Source organism: Plasmodium vivax, chromosome 12 (genome assembly GCF_000002415.2).
Source record: "Plasmodium vivax chromosome 12, whole genome shotgun sequence".
Taxonomy (NCBI): Eukaryota; Apicomplexa; class Aconoidasida; order Haemosporida; family Plasmodiidae; genus Plasmodium; species Plasmodium vivax.
In genome coordinates, this window is record NC_009917.1 from 977,801 (window position 1) to 1,000,108 (window position 22,308).

The 22,308-nt window shown below is 46.2% G+C and overlaps 4 protein-coding genes across 4 annotated transcripts, besides 23 other annotated features; 2 read left to right on the forward strand and 2 right to left on the reverse strand.

Annotated features, from left to right (window-relative positions):
- Positions 1-2: part of a microsatellite that runs on past the window's edge.
- A 267-nt stretch (positions 3-269) lies between these two features.
- Positions 270-422: a microsatellite.
- Positions 315-500: a microsatellite.
- Positions 475-496: a microsatellite.
- A 450-nt stretch (positions 501-950) lies between the features above and the next one.
- On the forward strand, positions 951-2,326 carry PVX_082370 (hypothetical protein, conserved; the record flags this gene model as incomplete). The annotated part of the gene is made up of 2 exons (XM_001614025.1): positions 951-1,027; positions 1,321-2,326. 2 exons carry the CDS (start codon positions 951-953, stop codon positions 2,324-2,326), a joined length of 1,083 nt encoding a protein of 360 aa, XP_001614075.1.
- Positions 985-1,009: a microsatellite.
- Positions 1,839-1,864: a microsatellite.
- Positions 2,327-4,776: 2,450 nt separating the features above from the next.
- PVX_082365 (hypothetical protein, conserved) lies at positions 4,777-6,704 on the forward strand (the record flags this gene model as incomplete). The annotated part of the gene is made up of 3 exons (XM_001614024.1): positions 4,777-5,320; positions 5,555-5,688; positions 5,883-6,704. The coding sequence occupies 3 exons, from the start codon at positions 4,777-4,779 to the stop codon at positions 6,318-6,320; spliced, it is 1,116 nt and encodes a 371-aa protein (XP_001614074.1). The 3' UTR covers positions 6,321-6,704.
- Positions 4,902-5,076: a microsatellite.
- Positions 5,642-5,671: a microsatellite.
- Positions 5,943-5,985: a microsatellite.
- Positions 6,117-6,139: a microsatellite.
- Positions 6,284-6,317: a microsatellite.
- Positions 6,705-6,923: 219 nt separating the features above from the next.
- Positions 6,924-7,103: a microsatellite.
- A 1,488-nt stretch (positions 7,104-8,591) lies between these two features.
- PVX_082360 (hypothetical protein, conserved) lies at positions 8,592-17,273 on the reverse strand (the record flags this gene model as incomplete). The annotated part of the gene is made up of 4 exons (XM_001614023.1): positions 10,928-17,273; positions 9,928-10,752; positions 9,303-9,746; positions 8,592-8,876 (listed from the first exon to the last, which is right to left on the reverse strand). Exons 1-4 carry the CDS (start codon positions 17,234-17,236, stop codon positions 8,592-8,594), a joined length of 7,863 nt encoding a protein of 2,620 aa, XP_001614073.1. The 5' UTR covers positions 17,237-17,273.
- Positions 9,692-9,711: a microsatellite.
- Positions 11,107-11,149: a microsatellite.
- Positions 12,518-12,541: a microsatellite.
- Positions 12,890-12,941: a microsatellite.
- Positions 13,509-13,540: a microsatellite.
- Positions 13,821-13,840: a microsatellite.
- Positions 14,275-14,408: a microsatellite.
- Positions 14,734-14,773: a microsatellite.
- Positions 16,078-16,101: a microsatellite.
- Positions 17,274-18,336: 1,063 nt separating the features above from the next.
- Positions 18,337-18,370: a microsatellite.
- A 384-nt stretch (positions 18,371-18,754) lies between these two features.
- PVX_082355 (20S proteasome beta subunit, putative) lies at positions 18,755-20,194 on the reverse strand. The gene has a single exon (XM_001614022.1). The coding sequence runs from the start codon at positions 19,712-19,714 to the stop codon at positions 18,902-18,904; it is 813 nt and encodes a 270-aa protein (XP_001614072.1). The 5' UTR covers positions 19,715-20,194; the 3' UTR covers positions 18,755-18,901.
- Positions 19,959-19,982: a microsatellite.
- Positions 20,195-22,308: the final 2,114 nt, after the last annotated feature.

A 22,308-nucleotide genomic window follows, 5' to 3' on the forward strand; every position in this document is an offset into this window, starting at 1 on the left:
TTGCCGCGGTGAAGCGGTAAAGCGGTAAAGCGGTAAAGCAGTGGTAAGGCCGCGTCCGATGGGCCGTGTCGCACCGCAACAGAGGTGTTCGTTTTGTCTTCTGGCGATGGTGTAAGCAGTGCTAAGGGGGGGTAAAATTATGCCGCGTCGCTGCATAACGTCAGCAGTTGGACCATTTTACTTTTTTTTTTTTCCCCCTCTACAACGGTATGAGCCAACCGTGCGCAAAGGGCAACTTCCCATTTTGTACTTTGAAAAAAAAAAAAAAAAAAAATTCAAGTGAAGGATCGAACGGGAATAACCCCCCTCCAAGTTTTCCTACAAGTTTTCCTGCAAGTTTTCCTGCAAGTTTTCCTGCAAGTTTTCCTGCAAGTTCCCCTGCACCATATTGGGGCCACTTCAACAGAGGTGACCGTTGCATGTAGAGGTGAGGCACCCGCGCGTGGGCGACCTCCGCATGGGCACCACAGCGTACATAAGCTGGTATACGTGGCACATCGAAGCAACGCCTTTTTTTTTTTTTCCTTTTTTTTAACACAAGCATTGCTGAGATGCTCAACTGGAAAGAAGAAGCAGCAGCTGTGTTGCCACAATTTTATACGAGCAGTTTTGCTGCCTCGTTTTAACGCCCACTTGATGAGAGAAGGGGGACGCAGAAGAAGAAGAAAAAAAAAAGGGAAGTAACGAACGAGGAGGTGACTCCTCAAGTTGTGAAAAAGGAGGGGCAAAAAAAAAAGGCAGCATTGGAAGTTGCCACGTGTGGGGAGGGACGTCCATCACAGATGGCTGTGCGCGGACCCCCAGGAAGGAAAGGGCCACGCCACTGTGAGCGACCGCGGCGTTTGCACATGCATACGTACGTACGGATAAATACACACATATAAATACTTGCCCATACGTACCTATTCTCACGGGGAGGCCCCCGCTTGAGGGGCAGCCCCATAAGACGAATGCACGCGGAAGAAAACTGCCGAGAGGAGGCAGCCCTGAGGAGAAGAACCAACCGAAGGAGATGGTGTTCATCAGTGTATGGAGAGTCTCTCGAGGGGGGATGATTCGAAACCATTTTAATAAAGCCCATTTTACGAAGAATAATTTTTTTCCCTCCTGCATCCCCCGTTTTACAGGACATGAAGGGAGGCTTTTTCAGAGTGGCCCACAACCCACAGTGATTTCATCCCCGTTTGGGGGGTATAAACATGGGGGTGCTTGGCAAAGCGGTGGGAACGTCCACCTGTGTAGGCCCTCCCCCCTTTTGAGTGGTGCGTGGCGTAGCTGTGGAGGTGGCAATTTTTGCAGCCACCCCTTTTACAGTGGTAGACTCAACGGGGGAAAAGTCCTGGTGGGCACCAATAAGAAGTGGACATCATGGGGTGCAAATTTTAATTCCGTCTCGAAAGAGGGGAAGCCTGCACATGGTGAGGCAGATTCGTCAGTGAAAGAAGCCAAGCCAAGTGAGTACCCTAGTGGAGACAAAGCTACCCCACGTGAGTACCCCAGTGGAGACAAAGCTACCCCACGTGAGTACCCCAGTGGAGACAAAGCTACCCCACGTGAGTACCCCAGTGGAGACAGAGCTTCCCCACGCGAGTACCCCAAGGGGAACCACCTGCAGAACGCGCACTCCCTGCTGCTGACGAAGAAAATCAAGGAGGCACTAACCAAACTGAGGGACAAGCAGAGCTACAAAATGATTTCCAAAAAGATAAAAACGGAAAAGAGCAAAATAAACGCGCTGCTCTCCATGTACCAGTTGAAGAGGGGAAACCTAAATGGAAGTGTAAAGGGAATCCCAATGGAAAGCCTAAATGAACACACGTACAGGAAAGCCATCATGAATGCCAAGGCAAAAATCTCGCAGCTTTTAAAAAAAAACAAAAAAAGGTCCTTCGTTGACATATACTATGAAGAAAAAAGAAAATATAAAATAAGAAAGCAAAAGTTGCTAGAATTGCAAAAGAAATTAATTACGAATTCGAGACTAGCACAAATAAATGTAAAAAGGTTTTTCCAAAAATATGGCTACATAGGGTTAGGGACCTACTTCGTTGTGTTCTTTGTTACCTTCTCTTGTTGCTACTTCTTCGTTCACTTCAAATACATCTCCCTATCGGACGTAACGTATTGGTCTGAAAAGATGCACTTAACTAAATATGTCGATGACAATTTGCAGAAAAAAATTGATTCTCTTTGGGGCGAACTCCTTTTCGCTTACATCGCCTCCAAGGTGACTGAACCCGTCCGCATTGTTATTACCATTTTGATCACTCCCTACATTGCCAAGGTGGTTCGGCTGAAGCGCAGCAGCCGCATCAAGTCTTCCTAGCGGGGGCGGTTACCAGCAGCTGCGAGCAGTTGCGAGCAGTTATGGGGCGGTTTTTACTCCCGCCACGCTTCTCCCCCTCTGCAGGCCCCACACGAGGTGAGCTTGGCGGTACTGCCCCCCTTTTTCAACCGCGCGCCGAGTGATGGACCCCGCGTGCGCAGCGAGTTTGTCTCAGTTTGTGCCGGCGGCGGGGCAGCCCCGTCACGCAGCCCTTCCAAGCAGCCCAGTCACGCTGCCCCTCCTCGCCGCCTTTTTTTGCCCCATTTTTCAAATGTGTCATATGTGCCATATGTGCCATATGCGCCTACGTGCCATGTGTATCCCCCTTTTGCAAACTCTAACGGACAAACCGTTCAATTCATTTTCGCCGCCCTACGCGCGAGAGGGCAGTCGTGAGCTCAGAACGATGGGGAGGACGGACGGGTGGCCGCTTTATCGGAATGGAGTCCCCCCCCGTTTGTTCATCCCCTGCGCATTAGCTGTTCATTCGCTGCGTGATGAACCTCAGGCATCAGCCGATTCGTCCTAACTCCACCGCGTTTGCAACGGGCAACGCGGCAAAATGAGGCGCCTCTCCCATTGTTGCTGCCTCGCTGAAGCGGAGTTCCTCCAAAGGTGTGGCCGCCTTTTAGTCATTCCGTGCAAATGAGGAGATGGTCTAACAAGGCACATGTAACATGCGCAGCGGGTGAGCAGACGCGGGAACAAAAAATTACGCTACATTGCGCTGTTGACAGGTTTGGGGCGTCCCCCGTGGGCGGTTACTCTGCGCCGGTTCGAGGAAACGCTGCCAAGTGATGCAACGTGCTGCCATGAGCTGCCATTTGCTGCTGCGTATGCGGACGTGGGGTGGCGAAGCGAAAGAAGATCGGCGAGGATGTAAAGAAAAGGGGAGAAAGAGAGAGGAAAAAAAAACAAACACATTAGTGTCACCTTTTCTGAGGCATTCCCATCTTCGCTGGTTAAAATCGAGAGAGCGAAAAATTCTTTTGGGGAGCGGCAGGGGAGGAACATGTGTACCATTGTGCGTGCCTTTGGGAAGAGCAACGCTTCGCTGCTTTTTTCCCCATTTTTTCACCGTGTTTTCCCTATTTTTTTCCCATTTTGTTCCCCATTTTTTGCAACTCTACGCGGTGCACTTGGGCTACGCTGCGGCGAACCGCTCACGTGCACCTGGGGTTGCTACACACCCGTATGCGTTTGTGCCGAGTTGCAGCAGCGCTGAGGGGGCAAAAAAAAAAAAAAAAAAAAATGAAGCACGCGCGTGGCAGTTATACACACATGGCACACTAACATCACATGCGCATGCGGGCCGGGCGAACGCGGCGCGTAAGATGAGAGGCTTCGCTTCACCACTGCGTACGCCTAGTCACACCTGTTCACTGCTGCGTACACCTGTTCGTGCCCGGTCACCCCCCTCGCGCTGGCCCAACTGGGCGTGCATTTTTTCCCCAGTGCAAAGCGGTAAGCGGTAAGCGGTAAGCGGCAGGTGTAAAGTGTCAACATGGTTGACTAAGCAAGTTCCCATTTTTCCACTTCGCCTTTTTTTACAATTTGCCTTTTTTTTCGCACTTCGCCATTTTTCCGCTTCACCATTTTTCCGCTTCGCCATTTTTCCGCTTCACCATTTTTCCGCTTCGCCATTTTTCCGCTTCACCATTTTTCCGCTTCGCCATTTTTCCGCTTCACCATTTTTCCGCTTCGCCATTTTTCCGCTTCACCATTTTTCCGCTTCGCCATTTTTCCGCTTCACCATTTTTCCGCTTCACCATTTTTCCACGTTACACCACTCGCAATTGCGCAGTGAAAGGAGTTTACGCAGGAACGGCTGTGCATGTCACCCGCACACTCGCACATTTGTCCCTTTGGGCATTTGCACCTTTTGACATTTGTGCCTTTTCACTTTGTACCTTTTTATACCTTTACATTTTTTTACTTTTCCATTTTTTTATTTCCCGAGGGGAAAAAAACAAGCAAATAAATCCCCCCACCAGTGTGTATTTGTTCACTTAGGCAGAGTGAAAAAAAAAAAAAAAAAAAAAAAAAGGGGACATTTTTGTGAAGCTTCTTCCCAGTTATGTACACCGACGCGTACACCTGATTTGCCAACTCGTGAAAAATAAAGGAGCGGTCGGCCGGACGGGCGAAGTGGCAGCCAAGTCGCAGAAAGTCGCAGCAGAGTGACAACATAGTGACAAAGGAAGTGCAATTTTTAACGGCCTTCCGTACACGCCCGCAAATTTTGTTCGCGCAAAATTTCCAATTAGGCCGGCACCCCCCCTTTCCCTCTTCAACATCTCCTCGCCAATTCGCTTCGGCCACCACTGGTTCATTTGGCCCAGCGCAAATCACACCGCGAGTCACCCCACCAGTCACACCGCCAACCACACCGCGACCGTCCCTCCCGTTTCCATTGGGAATTTCTTTTTTTTTTTTTTTTCTCAAACACCATGTCGGTAAAAAACAAAATGCACATGAACCAACTGAACAAAACTCTATTTAGGGAAAATTATAAAATTAAAAGAAACTCGAGAGAGGATATAGAATTGATGGAAACCATCGAAAACTTTAGCGACGATATCATGTTGAATAACGACTCCTTTGACAGCAACACATGCACAAAGTCGTCCACGAAAAAGGCTAATGACAAGGGGAATGAGAAAAATAAAACTGACGCTAATTTGAAGAACTTGAAGAAAAAAAATGGGACTGGTAACAATGGTCACGGCGGGGGCGGCAGTGGTGGCACCGACGGCAGCAACGGTAATAGTAACAGCAATCACAACAGCGGAGCCACAAATAGCAACAGCAACAGCAACAGCAAGAGTGGCAACAAAAAGGAACAGAAGTTTTTTGCAAACATTCCGCAGATTTACGAAACGCATGACACGAGTGTGAAGGAGGAACTGCACTCAGATCCCAACAACGAGGAAGACGGCGTGATGTACATCCTTTCCAATGTCATGGCTGTACTGTACATAATCGTGGCGATAGGTGGGTGCTCCGATTGGAAGCGGGTTGGGGCGGCCCTCGCGCTGTTCACTCGAGCTACACATCGGGTTACACATCGGGTTTTTCGCACCACCTCATGCATATCTTTTTCGTACCTTTTTCATATCTTTTTCGTACCTTTTTCGCACCTTTTTCGCACCTTTTTCGCACCTTTTTCGCACCTTTTTCGCACCTTTTTCGCGCCTTTTTCATACCTCGTTTTCCTCCCCCCCGCAGTGACCATCCTGCACCTGCACCTGGACGAGGACCACGCGATCATCAAGGCCATCAGCGCACTGAAGCTCCGATTTGTCGCCCTGATAAAGGACGTGCCGGCTTTCAAAAATTTAATGATCACCGTGGCGCTGATAGTAAGGCCCGGGGAGGGTCACGTCGTCCGCGCGCTCGGATCTAGCGGAACCGACCCATCGCGCCACTTTGCCCCGTGCATTACATTTCGCGCTTTGCATGCTTCGCACGTTTCGCACATCTTTGCGGTTTATTTATTTGTCGCTTGTTGTTTGTTGTTTGTTATTTATTTTTTTTTTTTTTTTCCCCCTTGCAGAACGTCAAAATTAACACCCTGCTGGAGGAGGGGATGGCCAAGTGGAACATCTTCAAGCCGTACATAGAAGCACTCAAACCGCTGAACACAGAATTCACAGTTCTGTTTACCATTTTAATCCTCATGTTCTTCACGGCAATCTCCATCCTGAGCATAATCCATGGAATTATAAATATGAAAAATGACAAAATTCTGATGGAAAAGGAGAGCAGTGTATTTGTAACGAACAAAATGACGATGGAAGAATATGAAGATAAATCGTTTACGTATAGCGAGCTAGCCAAACTGCATGGCGATAAGGATTATATTTGTTTAAAAAATAAAAGGGCAGGGGAGGGTATTGAGTCGTGGAACTGGCAAGTGAGAAAAATGAAGAACGAAAATAATGACAAGGATATATGCAGTGATATTGAACTTTCTGATGGGGGGGAAAATTAACTCGCTCGCTGTGCCGGTGGGGTGGTGGTGACGCACCTCAGTCTTTTCTGCGTTTGTACCTATGTGTAATGACCCCGCATGGGATGACCCCACATGGGATGACCCCACGTGAGTTATGTATCTGCCCGTCTGCTTAGCAATGCATGCCCTCATTTGTGGACGGCTCCACCTCTTTGCGGCCCCTCCCCCCAATTTGTTAAATATTTGAAACTCTGATTTAATGTTTAGTCGCTGTTTACAACTTTTTAAATGGCGTTTTATTTCCCCCTTCTTGAATTCGCCAAGTGTGCATTTTGCGTCAGTCCGAAAGCGTTCCGCATGTGCAACTGTGCATGCGTGGACTCGTCAGCAGAGAGGAAAGGTGTGTTGACACTCAAAAGTGCACGCTCAAAAAAAAATATACTTGCCCCATGTGCGACCGAAGAGAAGGAGAGCTGCGCAGAACTGACGCCTGCAAAGTGCGCCCCCACAAGACCCACCTATAGAGAAGCTGCACAAACAGGATGGCACAGGGGACACACCATATACCCCCCGCGACATTGCTGCAAGTGACGTTTTCAATGAAATGCCCTTCTGCGCGCAAATATTTTTAATTTGAAAGGCGAAATGGGTAGGCACACACGTAAGCTTCTTACGTACGTACGAACGTGCACATATATTATGTAGAGGCAACTTGACGGGTTGCCCCCCATTTTTGACAGCACTTCACATCAGCGTTATGCTGTGGACATCAAACCCTAATTTAACATTTTTATGTCAGCATCTTTTGTCCCCCCAACTCGTGTGTGTGCAAACATGCATGCGTGCATACGTGCACACGCACATACACATACACATATGTATAGTTTTTTTTATGTTTTTTTTTTTTTTTTTTTTTTGCAACTTATTAATTCTTCTTAACACACTGAACAAGGGATTATCATGTACATTCGTTCAGCTGTTTATGTAATGCTATAATGACCCCTCATGTGGATGTGCTTGCACGTGTTCTCAACTTATTAGTTTATTTCCCTTTGATATGTAACCCCCCTTCTGTCACTTGTTCAGAATGAAACCACGCACCAGTGAGGATACGCAATGGTGCTACTTTACACGTTACACATTATTGTCATCGTCATTGCTGTTACTTTTTTTTTTAATGTAAAAAGACGTGAACATGTCCTTTCCCTTTTTGTTGTGCTTCCCCTTTTGGCAAAGGGGGAACAAAAATACATGTACCACTTCGTGTCATGTGTGTCATGTGTGCCATGTGTGCCCTGCGCGCCGTAAAATTTTGTACCTCGTCGCCCATTATCATCAGTTGTGACGCGCTTCGTTTAACCCAGTGCGTTTCCTTGTGCATGCACAAATAGACTTATGCACACGTGCATAGATGTTTTTGCGTATGCCTCTGCTTATATGTACACAGCATAATAACCCCACATTGTAGAGACTCGCTCGGGGAGTGCCAATTCGCGCCCCCTTAAAATGTTTACACAACGGATGTGTTAGTTCGGTCGGTCGTTTTGACAAACGAGTGCAAAAAAAAAAAAAAAAAAAAATATGAACGGACAGGTAGCTAGCCATTAATTACGACTTAAAGCAGCTAAAAGGGGCCTTCATTCACCTGCGCGTTAATACACATTGCTGCTTTTTCTGCACATTTGGTAGGAAAAAAAAAAAATATGAACGGACAGGTAGCTAGCCATTAATTACGATTTAAAGCAAGTAACAGGAGTTTTCATCCACCTGCACGTTAATACACATTGCTGCTTTTTCTGCGCAATTTATCTAAAAAAAACTGCCTTAAAGAGGACGCAGAACAAATTGCAGCGCAGTTTAAACTCCTCCCCTCGACGGGGGGCACCTTTCTTTTTACACACAACAAACCGGTTAACAATAATAATGATAATAATAAAGGTAAAAATAAAAACAAAACGGCGGCAAAACACTTGCGCAGATCTACGCGATGCTGAGCAGGTCACGTCAAAATTGGGGGTTAATTTTCGAATCGCTGCACAAGCGCGCAGCTTAACACACACGGGCACTCGAAAAAAAAAAAGTGGCAAACGTGAAGTGGTCGTACATATGTGTACTGCATGAATAAATATATGTAAATGTATATATATATGCATAAGTATATCTCTTTGTACGTGCGCGACGCGCCCTCCAGGGGCCAAATAAACGCTGCGGAATGCGCCTCTACGCTGGGCCCGCGCAAGTTCGGACGGCCTTTTCACCCTTCAGCCGCGTGCTAGCAATGGCAAGCAAATACACATGGATAACAAAAGGTTACTTTACAAACACAGTCCACATGTTCTTCAAGAAGGCGGACAAGTAATTGTTCTTAAGACGAACTCCAGTCAATTCAATGGATTTCGATTTTGAGTAAATAAGCAAATAAAAGAAATGCATGCAGGGCAGATTGTCTTTTTCGATTTTTATTTTCCAGCTGGTGGATAGTTTCACGACTAGTCTGTTCTTTTCACATTCGATGTACTTCCCTCTGATTAACTCGGCTATGCTCCTTTTTGTGTGCTCAAACTCGTTCGAGTACAGCCTCGGGGGGTGAAAGTGCTGCGAGGGGGGGCGAATGGAAGTGTCATATGGGAGGGGCGAATGGAAGTGTCATATGGGAGGGGTGAATGGAAGTGTCATATGGGAGGGGCGAATGGAAGTGTCATATGGGAGGGGTGAATGGAAGTGCCAAATGGGAGGGGTGAATGGAAGTGCCAAATGGGAGGGGTGAATGGAAGTGCCAAATGGGAGGGGTGAATGGAAGTGCCAAATGGGAGGGGTGAATGGAAGCGCCAAATGGGAACGCCAAATGGGAACGCCAAATGGGAACGCCAAATGGGAACGCCAAATGGGAACGCCAAATGGGAACGCCAAATGGGAACGCCAAATAGAAGGCCGCCTGCACAATCTACCCAACCAAACGCACATCAGCAGGTGACATCTCGGCACACCCATCTCCCTCTCCGCTAGCGCATCTTCACTTACCGGGTGGTTGTACGATCGGAAGTTGTAAATGTCGTACTTCTCATCATAATTGATAAACTCCACATCTTTAAAAAATATAAAAACGTCCACATTTTTGTTGGCCACGTCCTCCTTGGAGGCACTCTCCTTGTTCTTTCTCTCCACCTTGTACAAGTAATTGTACAAATGGTTCCCATTATTGTTAGCCGCATTTCTGCTGTCTGCTTGGCCCCTCTTCTGTCCGCCCTTCTGAGCCCCGCTGGACTCTACATGCTGGACGTGAATCATCTTTTTAAGCATTTCTCTCTCCTTGCACTCGAAGTCTTTCCTGTACGTCGAGATTAAGGAGTCGGGAGAAATCATTGAAATGTTTACGCAGCATAGGTTTCCGTTGGACGTCAGGAGAAAAACTTTGTAAAACAAAATGTTCTTCTTGTCTTCCGCGCAGGCGTAGTCGACAACTTCCTGAAGGGGTGGCGTGGGGGAGGGTGTGTGGAGGTGACAATTGGGCAATTTGAAAAACGTGAGACAAATGATTAGGCGTTGATGGGTGGGCCGTTGGGGGTGCCTCCCATGTGGGTGTATATGACGGGGGGGAACTACGTGCGGGTGCAGGACTCTCCTTTGCGTTCGCCCTCCCCCCCACATACTGCTCAATCTGCTCATCCTGATCATCCCGCTCAACCCGATCATCCCAGTTTACCTTCATTTCGACGTCCGTGTAGTGCACTATCACCCCCGAGAGGGTGTAGAAATTGCCCTGAATCAAATCGTAGTAGAAACTTTTCCCGCTCGCATTCATCTTGGCGTAGTTTCTCAAAAGGGCCATGTGGATCCTCGACAAAACGGGGATTTTAAAAACGTTTGTGTAGATAAACGACGGGTAGCAGACCTGCTGCTCCTCTCTCTTAACTTTGATTTGACTTTTCCTTCCAGATTGGTTCCCTTGTGCGGTACTCTGCAAGGCCACCCCGTCGTTAAGCTCTTCGAACAGTTTGCTCCTATACTTGTCATCCAAATTGATGTACGTGGCGTGGGTGGCTTGAAGGACTATGGGCGAGTACTTTTTGCCTCTCCCCAGGAACCCGCTGAATGGGTTCTGCAGGTAGTTATCCGGGAGGTCATATGGGCGGTCATCTGGGTGGTCATATGGGTAGTCATCCGATTGGTCGTTTGGGCGATCATCTAGGTGGCCATCTGGGCGATCATCCGGGTTGCTTCCTCCATTAGCCCCATTCCTTCCCTCCATCTCCTTTTTAAAAAAGTGGGACTCAAAAGAGTCATAATTGATTGCCTTCTTCATGTGGTTAGCTTTGCTGCCCCCCTGGAACGTCTCGTAAATGAAGTCGTCCATAATGTCTTCGCCCAGCACCTGACTGAATTTGTTGTTCCTGCTTGACTTTTGCACGTACACGTTGAACAGCTGGATGCGGCTGCCCCGCCGCAGGCCTTCGTACGTCTCCATGTCCATCTGGGGGGGAAAAAAAGAAAAAAAAAAAACATATAAGTGTATGTGTAAAATGGGGGTGACGCGTCCCCCATCTGTGCGTCTGTGCGTCTGTGCATCTTTGCATCTTCGCATCTTTGCCTATTCGCATCTTCGCATCTGTGCATCTTTTCATCTGCGCTTCTCTGCCGCGCCTCACCCGGACGAGCTTCACCCGGCACAGCGAGTTGATGACGTGCTCGATCTTGTCATCCAGAGAGGCCGCGCCCCTTATCCGCTCGCAGGCCGCGAAGTCTATGGCCTGCACGGCGCAGAAGGAAGTGGCCTCGAGGAACATGCTCAAGTCGTTCTTCACTTTCGTGTACCGAGCATCCTCCTGAAAGTTCTCCTCCTGCAGGAGTTTGCTCATTTCGTGCCTCAAGTTGTAGATAATCTTCTCGTACACATTGCTGTGTAGGAGGTAGTACCTCTTCTTTACGGAATCATAGAACCCGTAGGAAAAATCACTCTTGCTGATGATTATTACATCTACAAAGAAGCAAGAGTTCCCCCAGTGCTCAATATGCTTAATTCTTTTGGCCCTATATTTTGTCAGCCCTACTCGTAGCTGATTCTGTTGGTCTATTTCGATCAAGTCGTTGCTCGAAAGGGCAAACAGCATGGCGGGCTTATTCCAGCCCTCACTCTGGTTTTGCTCCTCTGTCTTGTATAAATCTAGGGCATTAATCCTTAACACGTTGCCTTGCTTTATTCTATTTGACATGATTAGATTTTTTAAATAAGCATCTTTCGCAGTGCAGTGTATGTACTCGAAATTGTCACTCAAAATGAAAACAAATTCATTGTCCTCTCTTTTTATAATTTTTTCCACGCGCAGATTTACGGGGACTCTGTACGACACGGTGTTATCCTGCATCATCTGCAGGATGGACTTTTTGTTTTTTCTCTCCTCTACGTATCTCTTTAGCAGTTTGAACATGAACTCGATTGGGGAGGGGGGCTCCACCTCGTCGACGGTTCGAATGGTGAGCGTGCGCTGGGGGGGCCTCCCAATTTGTCCCAATTCGCGCAGGGGCGGCAGCCCGGCCACGTCTCCTCTGGGCACGCCTCCTCTGAGGACCGTCCCAATCGCTCCATTCCCTATGTTCACCCCGCAGTGATGCATACCTCCTCGGAAGGTCGAACCGGTTGGGAGATCCCCACTCAAAAATTCACTCTTCACACGGGGACCTACCCCCGGTGTCTCCCCATAGGTGCACCCCTCTGCGATGGGAGTAGTGTAACCCTCTTCACGCCGCTCATCCTTAAGAAGCGGTTTAACGACGCTGCCGCGTTCCCTCTTCAGGGCGCGCTTTTCCTCACTCCTGCAATCTGAGGGAATCTCCCCGAAATGTGCTATCCCTTCGTGGAAGTAACTTCTACAGGGATGGGACCCCTCCCCCTCACCATTGTGTGCCCCCTCAACACTGTGTACCCCCTCCCGCACCAGGTTGTACCTCCTGTGGAGCTCCTTCGTGTACCTACGCACCAGCGCCATGGTTACCAACTTGAACTTCTTCAAAAACCAGGCAAAATCATACGAATGGAAAATGTTCAGCTGCTTCGTGGTCAGCACGAAGAGCTCGTACAGGACAGTCACGTCAGCCGTGTAGTACTCATTCAGCTGTTCGTTTTTTAGAAAATATAAGTAGTCATTATCGCACCAGTTAAATGTACACCCTCGTTTATTTTCATTCACATACATGAGGGTGTTTGTCAATCGTCTGTTCCCTTTTAACCTTTTCCTCTTCGCCAAAAGGGTGTAGATATCTCTTATCAGCTTCAAGTGGTCCCTCAAGTTGAGGCTTAAATCGAGTTGTTTGTTTTGCTTACCAGTTGAAGTGATATTTGTCCCATTCGTGTGGTTAGCTTCTCCCCTTTCGTGAGTCCACTGCGCCCCGCTCTCTTCTTCGCTTAACTTACGCTTCCTCGGGTTAACAAAACTATTTTTGCTCTTCACATCACTCCTCAACATTTGTCTGCCCACTCTCCTCTTCGAAGCGTTTCCACCCTCTGCAGAGGTGCCCTTATATTCTACCCTGTGCAACAGATTCACCTCCGTGTTTGTAATTTCGTTGTAACCCTCCGATTCGTACAGTTCCTCTTCCTTTACGCGTACCCCTTCGTGAAGGGTTCCTCCTGTTTGGTCCCTCAATCCTGGCGGAATGCCCTTTTGAGAGCACTCCACTTTGATGCCCTTCGACTGGGGGTCCCTGCATACAGACAGTTTCTCACTCTCTTCGTTCTTCTTAACCTCCTCTTCCACTTTGATTCCCCTCTGTTCTGCGATAACATGCTTGTCATCCTCTGACCCATCAGGCAGATTCACCTTGTTCGCGTTGCTAAAGTGGGACCCCCTACTCTCCGCCTCCTCCACCCCTTTGTCTTCTTCCCTCCCCGATGGGTGTGCTAACGTGAGGGGGGCATACCCCAACTGAGGCTCATCTCTGTGTGCAGTTTTATCCCCATTTCCGAAAATGAGATCCACGTGTTTTTTTTTTTTTTTCAAGTTGTCTAGGGAGGCGGCGGCGTCCTCATGGTGCTCGTCGTCCCCGAACAGCTTGTCTCTCATTTGGCTTAGCAGGTCCTTGTTAATGTTCACTTCCTTCCCGGAGGCGTACGCGAAGGAGCCGAGCGGCCGCTCCCTCGCGCCCGCATCGTCACCGTTACGGCTGTTGCTGCTACTATTATTAGCATTGCCGCTGAGGACGCTAACAGCGCTAAAGCCGCCAACGCCGCTAAAACCGCCAACGCCGCTAACAGCGCTAATTTCGCCAACGTCGGGGTCATCCCCGAATAGCGTCTCCCGCATCCGATTCAGCACGTCCCTGTTTATGCTCACTTCCTTCCCAGAGGCGTACGTGAACGACTTGTGCTCCTTGCCACTGCTCGGGGGGGCACTTTCACTGGGCAACTGCACGCTCCTAAATGGGTAATTGTGACTGCTACTAGGTCTGACTTGGGTGCTTCCCTCGGTCGGAATTGCCTCCCTGGTAATGCACCCTTCTCCCTCATCGTCATCGCCGAACAGTTTTTTCCTCATTTCGTTTAGCACATCCTTATTTATGTTCACTTCCTTCCCAGAAGCATACGTGAATGAAGAGAAACTTTTGGGTCTCTCGCTCACGGAGCTGTTATTTCCCTGGGGGGGATCTTCCAACAGATCGGGGGGTTCACTTTGCTTAAACTTTTTCCTCGCATTGTGGCTGGGCGTAAAGTGGCTTCCCCGGCTCTGGCGCAGTTGGTCGCACTGGTTGCTATGTCCATTTTGAGCAGTTTGCCCAATTTGTTCACTTCGCCCGATTTGCCCACTTTGCACACCTCCATTGCGGTCTTCCTTTTCCAAGCACTCCCTCTCAGCGTTGCCGACCACTTGCTCTCCCCAACCCTCAGGCTGCCGCTGCTGCTGCTGCTGCCACTGCCTCTCCCCCCCGCCACCGATCTCCAAAGATTCACCAACCTGCGCACTCTTCGCGCTAACAATTTTGTCGTATATGTCTAAAAACTCGTCCTCCTGGGGGCCAGCTCCACTGCTTTGCAATTTCTCACGAATGTGCAGAAATTCATCTTCGACCTGCAAGGTAGAATTTCCCCCCTGGTGATAGATCTCACGAAATTCATCTTCGACGTGTAAAACTGAATCTTCCCCCTTGTGATGGATCTCACGAAATTCATCCTTCATGTTGCTAGTTTCTTTCCTCCCTGTGCCATTAATGGTATCGTGGATTTCCAGAAATTCGTCCTGTGTTGCTTCCTCAACTGGAATGGTGTAATTGTTTCTGTCGTAAATTTCGAGCAAGTCATGTAATTGGCGTTCTCTCGGTTCACTTCCAACTTGGCTTTGATCACAAAAGTGAAAAAATTCTTGCAAGTCATTTCCCTGCCCCTGTCCTGAGATGGTAGTGGCGTTGGTAAACTTCCTACTTTCATATGACCCAACGTGAATGCTTTTGCACGAAAAATTTTCGTGATGGTTATCCTCCAAGAAGTATTGCGCAACGTTAAACGTCAATATGTTGTTATTGTGGCCATTTAATTTTTGCGAATGGTCGTAACTTTCATGGTTAAAATTATTTTTTAAAAATTGATTTTTTGGCAAAAGCGTGGTGGGGTTATATTTCATATGTTCCTTTTTCTCAATTTCCATGTCAATACTTTTTCGAAATAGGAAATTTGTCCCCCTCACAAAAGTGCCATGAACTAATTGTGCAATATTATCTTCACTTAAATCACCGTCTTTTTTGCAATCTCCAAAAATTGCATTTATTTGTTTATTGATGTAGGCATCTGTGAAAACGCGATTTGATGATGACACTTGGTCGTATGTCGTTACTTTTTTTAACATGTCCATTTTTGCGTTGTTTTTTTTTTCCTCACAAATGTATTTTTTTTTATTTTCAACGTATGTATCTTCCTCGCGTATGTAATTGTTCTCATTGTACGCCTCGTCATTTTTGCAAAATGGACTTTTCGGCCAACCGTCACTGTGCAAGTCTTTTTCGTAGCAGCTACGTGGACTTTGCTGATTTGCACTTTGGTTAAAAATGTGCTCAAAATTATGACTGTTCAGGTAAAAACTGTCTTCCTTCCATCCATTTCGCTCGACGTGAAAATATTCCTCGCCCCTTCCAGGTAACACTTTATTGCAATTATTGTCAATTCCACCGTTTGCGGGATGCCCCTTTTGGCACTCCTCGCTGTGGATACTGCGGGTTTTGTTTTCCATGTAGTAGCTCCCGATGTTTCCGCTTCCTTGAGGGTCACCCGTGGGACGGACATCGCTTGACCTGTTCAGGCGACTTGTGTAGAAACTTTCTTCTGACCCGTTCAGGCGATTTGTGTAGAAACTTTCGCCTGACCCGTTCAGGCAATTTTGACTATCATCAAATTTGCACACACGGCCATAACTTAAATTGTCATCTTCAAACGTGTCGAGCGCCCAATTACAAATTAAATTCTCGTCAACCCCCCCTGCGGTGGTGCTCTTCTCCGTTAGTTTGATGCCCTGCGTAGGCCCATTCTCCCCTTTCCTTCCACCGTTTAGCTTGTAAGACCCATTTTCGCTGTCTAGCCAATTTTTTTTTTTTTTTTCCTCCCCAGGAATATGGTCATAGTGAGTACCGGGCAAGTTCGCCTTTTTTATTAGCTGTTCATCAAAGTGCGGCATTTTTTCTCCCTCATTTGTATCTCTGTGCATGCTGTTTTTTTGAAATTCCCATTTCTCTATTTTTTCCCATCTGTCATTTCCTTCGGGGGGATTACCAGTTGGGCCAATTACCACCTCGCTCCATTTCCGTGGAGAAAATATTTCCCCCTGCTCGTGTGGTCTCCTGCGCTTATCCAAGTCGCCACTGCTAGGAAAGTCTCGCTTTGTGGCAGCACTATTTGCCGAGCTTCCCTGTGTAAATTCCCTTTTTCCGAAGGTGCTGGACCTCTCCGTAGTGTCCGAAAAATTATATGCACTGTCAACCACCCCTATGTTGGAATGCTCTCCCAAACCATCCGCGTCGCAACGGAAGTTTTCACAAGTGACATATTCTCCGCTCATGAAAGCGTCTATAGCGCTGTTATAACTTAACTCGCTCTTCCCATTTTGCAATTCCCCCACTGCACAGTCACTTCTATGGTGGCGATGGTTGCCATGAGGAATGTTAACAATTTGTGTATGCTTCCCCCCCTCGTGTGGTCCACCCGCATGTAGACTTTGCAGATTTACTTCACCTGTGTCTTTCGTTTTCAAAACGGAAATTCTGCTCCCATCGTGGTTGTTGCTGAACTGACGGTGTTTTCCCGTCAGCTTTGCGCTCTTCCCATTCGAGTCATTATCGTAAAAATTGAGTTGCTTAGTGAAGTGCTCTTTTTCGAAATACTGCTTGTTGTGATTATGCCTTGAGGCGCTAAAGCCTTCTGACATACTTTTGTTAGATGGCACGTTTTGCTGAGCAGAGGCGAATTCGTGTCTACTGCTTGGGTTGACATGACTGGAGATGCTGGTGTCATTCCGTGGGGAGCAGCTGTGGCTGCAGTTAACAGCACTTTTGTTGCAACTGGACGTGGTAAAGTACCTCTGAGCCGCATCACTAATGCAACCCGCTCCGCCCCAGCCGTGAACATTTGCGTCACCAGTGTCGAACCAACTCTCCCACGCAAGTAACCCACTGTCTCTGTGTAACTCGTTTGGCTTGTTTAAGTGGAAGCTGTTCTTCACTCGTCCGATGTCTTGCACATCCCTTTTCTGACTCTGAAATATGCCCAAGTCTATTACATTATTGCTAGACGCCTTTATAACCCTATCGATGCTACATAAATCATCGCCAGCGTTGTAAAAAATGTGTACGTTATTGTGGATGTGCACACAGACATGGTTATTCTTCCCATGTCCAGCACCATAATTTTCGTATGCACTCCACTCATCTTTCACGTTATTGTCTTTCCGCGGCACGCTCCCGTTAATTTTGCTGCTGTTCATTTTGGTGGATTTGTGGCCATTTTTTTTAAAAAGCGGGAAAGAAAAAAAAAAAAAAAAAAAAAAAATCGCACTGTTAATCGCGGTGATGTACTGCTAGCAAAAGTTGCAAGAGTGAGTAGCAGTAATGCCACTCGCGATACTGACCATAAAGTGAATCCCTCTTCTCCTCAATTTTTCGTGTCAACCAAAGTTTACAATTTTTCCCAAAAGGCGTACACACCACAGGGCGAGTGGTGAATATGCGCTTCACTTGTCTTTGTTTTTCTGTGGTGCTATTTAAGTTACGAAAAAAAAAAAAAAAAAAAAACTTTTCACCTCTCACCAATCTGTTCAGTACTATTCATTTCGACAAAGCGCTTCGCATTTCCTCGCCCTCTGCCATGGTATGATAAAACGTACTTCTTTCCATTTTGAATGTTCTGTTCATTTGCAGTTGCTACGCAAATTGGACTTGCCCCTCGACCTGCGCTGGTGAATATGCCAACGGGGGGAGGGGAAAAAATGGGGAGCATGAAAAATTGGGGGAGAAGAAAAAATCGCGCCTGCTGCAAACCTCGGGCGGGTATTCCCCTTTCCCATCAGAATCAGCCACGCGAGGAAGTTTCGCCCCTTTGGGAATACCCCGGCATTGTTAAATAGCCAACCCGGTGTGTTCACCTTTGAGAAAAAAAAAAAAAAAAGGAACAGGTTAAAAAAGGTGCTGAAGAGTTTTTTTTTTTTGTGCTTTTTCCACGGAAGGGCAATTTTCTCATGCTCAGCCGTTCTGCCGTTCCGCTGCTCTGCTGCTCCCCTCGCGCGTTAACTCTCCAAACGTGAAAAGGAGAAAATAAATCGCTAAAGCGGTTTACGCGAACGGGAGCGTACCCGTTGACGGCATGCTTCCTGTACCGTCAGGCTTTCGCCCCCAATTTTGATTTCCCCTTTGCGAAAAAAAAGGATGAACATGCGATGTGTGTGTATAAAATGCTCATATCCGCGTGGCAGTTTATTAAGCGAATTTTCAGCACAAAAAAAGACGCATACTGGGGAGGAATTTTCAGCAGCAACTTCAAAATGAACCTCCTTATAACGTTCTCAATGAACGTTAGAAAAGTTCTAATTTTTTTTTTTTTTTTTGTTGTTTTCCCCTCTTGGAGCATACATGTCGTGGTAGACATGCACCGCGAATAGGCAGGAGCGTAACAAAGGTGAAAATGTATTGGAATTATTCACATGCGGGCATTTTTTTCCAAATGGGAAGTGCCAACCTGGTCGCTCATTACTTCTCTTCCCTTCTGCACAAAAAAATGGTTAGCACGAACAGTTATGCCTGCAGTTCTGGGCGAATATTTCCACGTTTTCGCCCCCAACATACGAATCGCTTGTCGCGTTGGAGACCTGGCAGGTGTGCCACCACCCCCTCCCGCAGCAACACCAGTCGGGCTACCTCTCAAATGGGACGGCATAGGTGAAGCGGTAGTCCGTCTACATACATGTTTAAAAAATTTTTTTTTTTTAAAAGTTCTCTTTTTTTTTTTAGCCCCGCTGTTACACGTTCCAAATGTGTAAAAAAAAAAAATAGTAACCACAACGTCGTGGAAGATAGTCGCAAAATTAAAACAACTTTTGCCACTTGCTATGATGATAAGTAGCGCTACACATGGGGGCAGACGGTAGGGGGCCAAATCATGCATCCTCCACAGTGATGTATTTTTTTATATTTTCAATTTTTTGACACAACACAGGGGTGGTTCCCTTTGGAAAAACGGTCGGTTGCGCCAGGTGATATAGTCGAACGTTCGGCTGCTTATACGGTCTTATGTGTTGCGAACCATCCTTCGTTATAACGCAAATGTCTACATTTCCACCTGAACCCAAATCGTTAAAAATACCTGCACATATAGCTTCGCACACGAGTTCTTTCCCTTCTTCTATCGTCATATTATCCCTGTATTTGGCCTCCAATACAGCCATAGCACTAAGGGATCCAGACCCCAAAGCCGTGAAGGGTAACAAACAGGAAGAGCCATGTGGGTGAATACCATACAGCTGAGGGCCAGTAACATCTACCCCTCCTAAGACAATTGCACACACTTTATATCCTTGGTACTTAAACAGCTCTTGCGTCAATCTTGAAACACACATGGCTACTCGGGGCTGTGTGTTCGTATTTAAACGATGCAATTCTACATTGTGTTGTAGCCATAACGTAGTATGCTCCAAGTCTCCAGCTACCCCTGCACCTGCACAGTATATATTTTTACTTATATAGTGTAACTTGCTACAATTTTTATCTGCCACTATTGGACCTTCCGTAGCTCTGGTGTCTGCTCCCAAAATAACTGCATTTTGGCATACCAAGCCACAGATGGTTGTTCCCGTTTTTCGAAAATTGGGAAAGGTGACTCCTTTTTCCTTCAAAATTTCATTTCTCTTGAGATTTTCAAAATTGAATCCTCCACTTTCTTCTTTCAGCGCATTCATATACTCGAGCTTCATCTTTGCGCTCGGTGTAACGTTAACGTGTGCTACGTCGTTTGTGGGGTGATTTTTTTTTTAAGCTGTGATTCTTCGCCGTGTATACTTCGTTATTTGGAGGAGGGGGGGCCCGAATTGGGGTGAAGCAGAGGAATGGTTATCCGTTTGCTGTTCGGGGGGGGAGTACATACCAGGGGTTACTCTTGTTGTGCCCTTAAATTGCAGCTCTCCCCTTCCAAATTATTCACATGCCATAAATTCGTGATTTACCAAAGTGCAGCTGTACATGTGTTCGCATATCCTGATGTTTAATCCCTCCTAGCAAAAGAAATGTTAAAAAAGTTTCCCTCGGCCGCAAAATATGCACGCTGGTTCGAAATGGTATGCTTGCTGCAAATTGCGCATTCGGTGAGCAGTGCTACTCGCGGATGCTTTCGTAAGTAAATGCAAGTGGAGGGAGCGCCTACTACGGAAAGTAGCATATATGTGTTAAACGAAATGAAAAAGAAGGGGTGCTTCAAAAGGTAGCTTCAAATGGAAGGCGCGAATACGAAAAGCTTTTAACCAAGCCAGCTGGTAAAAATGCGCAACTTTTTAAGCAGCGTGCCCATTACGAATTTGCTACTCGGTGGTTATTTTATTTTTTTTTTTTTTTTTTTCTCAAACGAAAACGTGGAAAAAGTGTACACTGAATAATATCACGCGTTACGGTTCCCCTTTTATTTTTTTTTTTTTCGAACACAAATGAGTCACACCCCCGTGTGGTACACTCAAGCATTGGCGGCAAAAGAGCGAACGTCCTCGTGGACTTAACAGCTTTAGCAAAAGTGAGAAAGGGCTATGCGAACAAGCGGATTTCTGTTCAAGTGCGGGTTTTCTCACATGGCAAAAGCTCGTTATCACATCAGTTTGCACAATTCATTTTTTACGTTTGCACGGCGCGGGCAATATTTTTACGCATGAACGGTGTAAGCAAATTTGGGGCCCACACTTGAGGAAAGGCCATAAGGAACCAACTGCACCCACGGCCTGGTGCAAGGAAAAACGGAGTGAGATTAAACAAAATGATGTGCACCCTTCGTTAGATGAGCGCTGTTGCCCCTTACAAATTGACTGTCGAATTTTTAGCGTGCCGGAGCGCGTGGCGAGCTACCTAGCAAAGAAAGAAAAATAGTACATTTCGCAAATACGCCAGTTCGCAATTTGTGCTACGCTCATGTTCACCTGCTTGTAGGAACAAACACACATTTTGCTGCTAAGCGGTCATATTTCCCCCCTCCCTTTTTGGTGTGCCATTAAAAGGGGTGACGTCATATATAGGTGTATACGCAGCACGTACATATTATACACGTGTGTGCATATGCGTATGCGCATGCGTAAGCGTATCTCTACAATACGCTGACACGATTGTCTCCCCAAGCGGTTTCCACCCCCCTTGTCATCACTTGAATGTGATTCATCTTTCTAAGAAAAATCGTTTATCGGTCGGAGAACGTTAGCTTCTTTAAGTCAGATTCGTTGCGCAAAATTATTTCAAACAATTTTCTCATAACGCAAAAAAAAAAAAAAAAAAAAATTATGAACAGCCAGCCGTTTTTGTAAACGTAACATACAAATTGGTCATACAAAAAAAAAAAAAAAAAAAAAATGCGCAACTTTTTTATTGCTTGTTCATATCTTTTACACATTTTTATGCTTCATTTTTGATTTGGCAATGTTAAAAAAAAAAAAAAAAAAAAAAAAAAAAGAACATACTAAAAAAAGACAATATCCTTTTCGAAGAAAGAAAAGTGAGAAATTTCATTTCGTTTTTAAAACGGTCATAAAAGATGTATATGAAAAATCATGTAAACAGTGACTGCTTCCTTTTCGCTTTTTTTTTTTTTATGGAGAAAGAATGCTTCATAACAATTGTAATGTGTATATATATGTGTATGTAAATGTATATATAATATGCATACATTTAACGCATCCTTCATTTTGAATTGAATATACCCATAAGAGTACTAAGAAAAAAAAAAAAACTTTTATTTATGAAATGTCTAAATCTTATTTGTTCTTTTTAATATGACATTATGAATGAGATTTCTTTTTCCTTTTTTCTTTATTAACCCATTCTCCTGTTTGCGATGTATTTTCCTTCCCGTGTGTAGCGATACGTACTATCTAAATGTATATACGTACATGTGCATTTGTATGTGCGTATGTACAGAGCGGAAAAAGGAAATCCCCCCTTTGCGATTTAAAGGGAAAACTGAAAAATATGCGTAATGCTGGAACACGCCCCCTTATGAAGTGATACCTTGGTGATATAACCATAGCGCATTCGTAAATTTTTTATTGCGTATGCGCGTGCTTATGTACCTTTATGGAAGCCGTTCGAAGTCAGCTAGTGAAGCGCTTTTAAAGCAATACCCCCCTTCTCTGGCTCATCCTTTCCATCGCATCACACACGTTATGTAATTTTGGAGCATTACAGAGGGTACGCGCGAATGTATATAAATGTACATATACCTCGTGCGTACGTTCGTATGTAAATATATATGTACGTGCAGGCATATTGCGCTGCACCGGCCCTGCTCGCCAGAATTAAAAAAATACATGTCATACGTTTG

What these genes read in the sequence shown, in the direction of transcription:
- PVX_082355 (XM_001614022.1), bottom strand. Translation starts at nt 19,714, where the DNA reads ATGAAGCTCGAGTATATGAATGCGCTGAAAGAAGAAAGTGGAGGATTC.